This window comes from Verticillium alfalfae, genomic scaffold (genome assembly GCF_000150825.1).
Source record: "Verticillium alfalfae VaMs.102 supercont1.8 genomic scaffold, whole genome shotgun sequence".
NCBI classification, from domain to species: Eukaryota; Fungi; Ascomycota; class Sordariomycetes; order Glomerellales; family Plectosphaerellaceae; genus Verticillium; species Verticillium alfalfae.
Window position 1 is genome coordinate 1,046,023 of NW_003315031.1, and position 4,716 is coordinate 1,050,738.

At 61.6% G+C, this 4,716-nt stretch overlaps 2 protein-coding genes across 2 annotated transcripts in view; both read right to left on the reverse strand.

Annotated features, from left to right (window-relative positions):
- The window catches only part of VDBG_06742 (6-phosphogluconate dehydrogenase), a gene marked incomplete at both ends in the record, with an annotated part of 1,912 nt that extends 1,462 nt beyond the window's left edge, over positions 1–450 (reverse strand). Inside the window, one exon of the mRNA XM_003003134.1 lies at positions 68–450. Coding sequence (XP_003003180.1) covers positions 68–450 — 383 coding nt within the window. The remainder of the gene's footprint in view (positions 1–67) is intronic.
- Positions 451–1,025: 575 nt separating this feature from the next.
- Positions 1,026–4,257, reverse strand: VDBG_06743 (conserved hypothetical protein; the record flags this gene model as incomplete). The annotated part of the gene is made up of 5 exons (XM_003003135.1): positions 1,026–3,097; positions 3,178–3,505; positions 3,561–3,943; positions 4,032–4,141; positions 4,217–4,257. The coding sequence occupies 5 exons, from the start codon at positions 4,255–4,257 to the stop codon at positions 1,026–1,028; spliced, it is 2,934 nt and encodes a 977-aa protein (XP_003003181.1).
- Positions 4,258–4,716: the final 459 nt, after the last annotated feature.

Genomic DNA, 4,716 nt, shown 5'->3' on the forward strand with positions numbered 1-4,716 from the left:
TTCGTGCCCGGGTCCGACGACGACAAAGAGCCGCGGCGGCGCCCCGATGATGCAACCGTCCACAAACCGCACCGGCACGCGCGCGCCGTCAAACAGCGACGCCATGGCCCTCGCCGACGCAGGCGCCACGGCGTTGAGGTCCACGTAGTACAGCGGCGGCGCGTCGGCAGGCCTCTCGCCCGTCGCCACCAGCAGCAGGGCATCGACGACGCGCTGGGCCGTGGCGCGGGCGTCGCGCGGCGGCACGACGGAGAGGACGACGGCGGCGGAGGCGACGAGCTCGGCGTCCGAGGCGACGAGCTGGATGCCGGCTGCGCGGGCGCGGGCCGCCGTGTCCTCGCTGCGGCCGGCAATGTTGGTCGTGACCGTGAAGCCCTTGGCGAGGAGCAGCTTGGCGATGCCGACGCCCATGTCGCCGATAGAAAGGATCGCTACGGCCGAGGGGGCCATGGCTGTCTTGATTCGGGATTTTTCTTTACTTTTGCTAGCGCTGAGCACTGAGTTGGGTTGAAGATGGATTTTCATCGTTGCTGCGACTCTCCCTCGCTGTCCCCAATCGAAGGAAGCGGGGTGACGCCATCATTCGTAGCCAGTGCCATCATGCCGAAGTCGGCCATCTTGCGGTAACGTTCCGATCGTCAAGGCAGATAAGGTGACTGCGGCGCAAGGAACATGCGTGACAATGACTCTCTTGTCAACTTGATCGTGGCATTCAAGAGCTACGTTGGTACCTTGTCCACACCGAAGCGGAGGCCTACTGTACACAAATACATGCCCTCTATGATGGAAGAGGAACCTCAGCTCTCAGACGCCGCCCCTACTCGGTCGCCCACCGTGAATGCAATGCAGATCTGCGCAGGCTACTAAAGCCGGATAGATAGAGCGGAGAAGACGAAGGCGAGCAGACATTCCTGTGCATGACCTTGCCGTGAAAGCTGAGGCTGTCACACCTCCCCTCGCTGCCGCTGCTCCTTCATCGAGCAGCTAGGCTCGCCGCTGTCTTGCGCTCCAACGCAAACCTCCTCTCACCAGCGCCCGCCTTCTCGCTCGGCTTCAAGCCGGCGCATCCTGTCCTCGTCGTCACCGCCCACCGTCTCGCTTCGTCGCCCTTTACGCCGACTCCGCTTGCCCTCGTCGCCATCATCACCACCGCCCCGCCCGCGCTTCGACCCTGCGAGCGACGCGAGCCCGGCCATGCGCTGCGTCTCCCGGAGAAGCCTCTCTCTGTCGCGCGCCTCGCGCTCCAACGCGTGCGGGTCTTTCGTCTTGCTGGCGCCGCTCGTCGACTCGGGACCCGACCTGGGACCGGTCGGCGGGTTGAACCCCTTGTCGGTCGAGTTGGACGGCTCAACAGATTGCTTCCGGCTGCTACGGTGTCGGTCTTTATCGCGCCGCCGTCGGTCGCGGTCCTTGTCTCTGCTGTCGCGGTCCTTCTCACGATCCCGGTTGCGATCGCTCCGCTCCCGGGCATCATGCTCGCGATCCCGTTCCCTGTCGCGGTCACGGTCGCGGTCACGGTCTCGGGGGCCGCGATCCTTATCCCTGTCGCGTTCACGATCGCGGTCACGGTGAGAGCGTCGACTAGACTTGTGGCGGTGATCGTGCTCCTCGTCGTCGCGATGCCGCTCTTTCTCACGCTCGCGATCGCGGTCCTTGTCCCGGCGGCGGTCGTCGCGGTCCCGGCGGCTGCGGTGGCCAGATCGCTTCGATTCAGCAGGCGAAGCCGACCTCGTCCTCTCGCCGCCGTTATCGCCATCCTCATCCTTGAAGCGCGATCTGGTGTCCTCCTCGACATCGTCCTCCTGCTTTCGGCCCTTATGCCGGTGGCGGCGGTGGTCATCCGTACGCTCATCACCTGATCGTGACACGGAACGGTGGCGTCGGCGCCGGTGTCGCTGATCAGTCCTGCGATTGTGGTCACGGTCGCGGCTACGACTACGACTGCGACTGCGACTGCGGCTCTTGCTAGCAGTCCGAGAAACGGCAGCTTCCGGAGGCGCAACGCCGTTCTCGTGGTCGGGCTTGCTGTCGTGGTCCTCTCGTTGGCGGCCTCTGCTGCTATCACGACGACTGGTCGTGTCTTGGGTCTGCTGATCCTTGACCTGGGCGGCTGATGCGCTGCGTGACCTGTGTCGGTCCTCACGCGGGCTCGGCAGCCCCGTACCGTTCACAGAGGTGCTACGGTCGCGCTCATCCTCGACCTGGTAGCCGAGCGCGCGCAGGTTGTGCATGCTCGTGTTAGGCAGTCCGCGGCGCATGGCCTTGGGACCGGTGGGCGCATTCAGCGGCACGTCTGGCACGGGCGGCGTGTACACGCCCATCATCTGGTCAGGGCGGCCATGTGGCATGTTACCGTAGCCGGCAGGCCCGTAGCCAGCAGGCCCGTAGCCCCCGGCCGATGCATCACCACTGTAAGCAGCGGATGTTCCGTTGCCTACGACGTTCTGGCCAGAGGTCTCCTGCGAGGCTACGGCGGTTCCTTCGCCCTTGCTAATGGGATTGCCAGCCTCGTCATGCTCTGTCGCATCTTGGCCGGTCTTGGTCGCGCCTGCTGCGCTCTGTTCCTGTGAGTCTTCAGCTCTGATCTCGCGTCCAAACTCGTCAACATTGGCTGCCTGTGTCTGGTTGCCTTGGCTGTCGCCAGCACCCGAGCTCTGTGCTGCCCCGGCTTGTCCGTATTGCTGCTGCTGTTGCTGCTGCAGCTGTTGTTGCTGCATGCTGTCGTAGGCAGAGGCCTGGCCATACTGTTGATAGCCGCCGCGGCCCTGGCCACCGTAAAACCCGCGGCCTCGTCCGCGTCCTCGGAACCCAAAGTTGTTGTTGGCGTTGCGACGGTAGTCATTGTGGCCATAAGCACCTTGATTGTAGCCTGGCTGGAATCCAGAGTTATATGCTCCAAAGTCACCCGATCCCATGCCAGCAGCACTTGCAGAATTGTAATTATCTTGGCCGAAATTCCATGACTGCTGTCCGTTCCAGTTATTGGAGCCCGAACCGTAACCACCTCCGAAGCCTCCCATCCCCATGCCTTGAGGGTTGAAGCCGCCGTTCATGTACATGCTCTGCATCGCCATGGGGTCCATGCCCATGCCCATTCCTGGTGAGGGTCAATACACAAAAGAACAGGTTGAGTGTGAGAGGGAGAGAGAGGGGGCAGGGGGTGCAAATGTGACTTACCCATCATGGGAAATGAGCCAAACGCGTTGGGCGCCATTCCGTTCTGCATGGCCATCATCATTTGCATCTGATTATAGTCGCCGCCATTGCCAAAGCTCATGTTGAACCCTCCGTTCATCATATTCTGGTTGCTGGCCGTGTCGTCCGCCTCGGCCTGGTCGCCGCTCCTCTCGGCATCTGCATCGGCTTCGCCTTCAGTAGCAGTCTGAACCGCAGTTTCATCGATAGCGTTCTCGTCATTCTGTGTTGCGACCTCTTGTGAAGCACCGGCAGTGTCGGTGTCGGAATGTAGATGGCCGCCAGCCGGCTGTTCGATAGAAACACCGTCCTACGAGGCATTAGCATCTTATCATAGACTGTGTGTCATGTCCTGGGTGAAGTACCTGAGTGAAAGACGCGGCAGCATTTGATGCCGTCGGGGCCGTCTCCGTTTCCGTCGACTGCGTCCCGTCACCAGACTGCACAGCGGCGCCTTGACTCGACAGCGCAACACCGACAGGCGCGGCAGCGTTGTTCATGTCGAGCGCCACGTCAACAGCAGGCGACTGCGAAGCGGTAACAGGCAGCGACACAACGGGTTTCGCATCGACCGGGGTCACGGGCGCCGAGTCCCGGGCATCTCTTTTGGCCTTTTCCTCGCGCTTCTTCTCCCGCGTGCGCAAAAAGACGCGGATCGTCGTGCGGTGGGACTTGTGCGGCGTGCAGTCCTCGGCGGAGACGGGCGAGTGCTCGCATACTGGACAGGCCGATGGCAGTGTTGTCTGGCCTGTGGAACGGTTCGTCGTCAGTAAAGCAGGAGAGGGACAGCCGGTGGGAAAGCAGGAGCCGGGGACCGAGCAGGACGGAGGACTCACAGTTCTCGCATATGGCTTGCTCACAGCAGGGCAGACGATAGGCGTTAACGGCCAGCTTGCTACAGATGGCGCATCGCAGCTTCGTGGGGATGTCTTCGGGTGCGAGGGAGCTGGTGACGGGGAGAAGACGAAAGGTCAGCGCGAAACACAGGCGACGGCGAGGACAAGAGAAGGAAGAGACATACCTGATGAGCTCTGCCTGCGCAGGTGTGATAGTGGTAGCCATGCTGCCAACACAGAAGGGCGGGGTGGTTACCCGGTGGTCGGTCGCATGGGTGGGGTTTGTTTGAGCTGGGGATGGGAAATATTCAAGTGCTATTCGGAAGGATGGTGGTAAAGGGAAGAAGAAGAAGATGTTGCCTAATGGGGACACGAGGCAATCTGGATTCAGCCGAGGATGCCTAAGTCCATGTTATGGCGAAAGGCACCCGCCGTTCGATGTGGATTGGGATATTGTTGGGGCGGAGAGAGAGAGAGACGAGGAGGTTGAGGCTGTTGGTGGGAAGGATTTTGGGCAGTCGCAAGCGCAAGCAAGGTGACGTGAAGTGAGTAGCGACTGCCAGCGCTCGGATCTTTGAGGCGCGCGGAAAAGTATGAATTAAAGCGGGACGCGTTTCGGCTGGCCAATGAAACGGGGTCCATTTCGGTGGGGTTCGGTGAGCTCGGTGAATGTAGCATCCCAAAA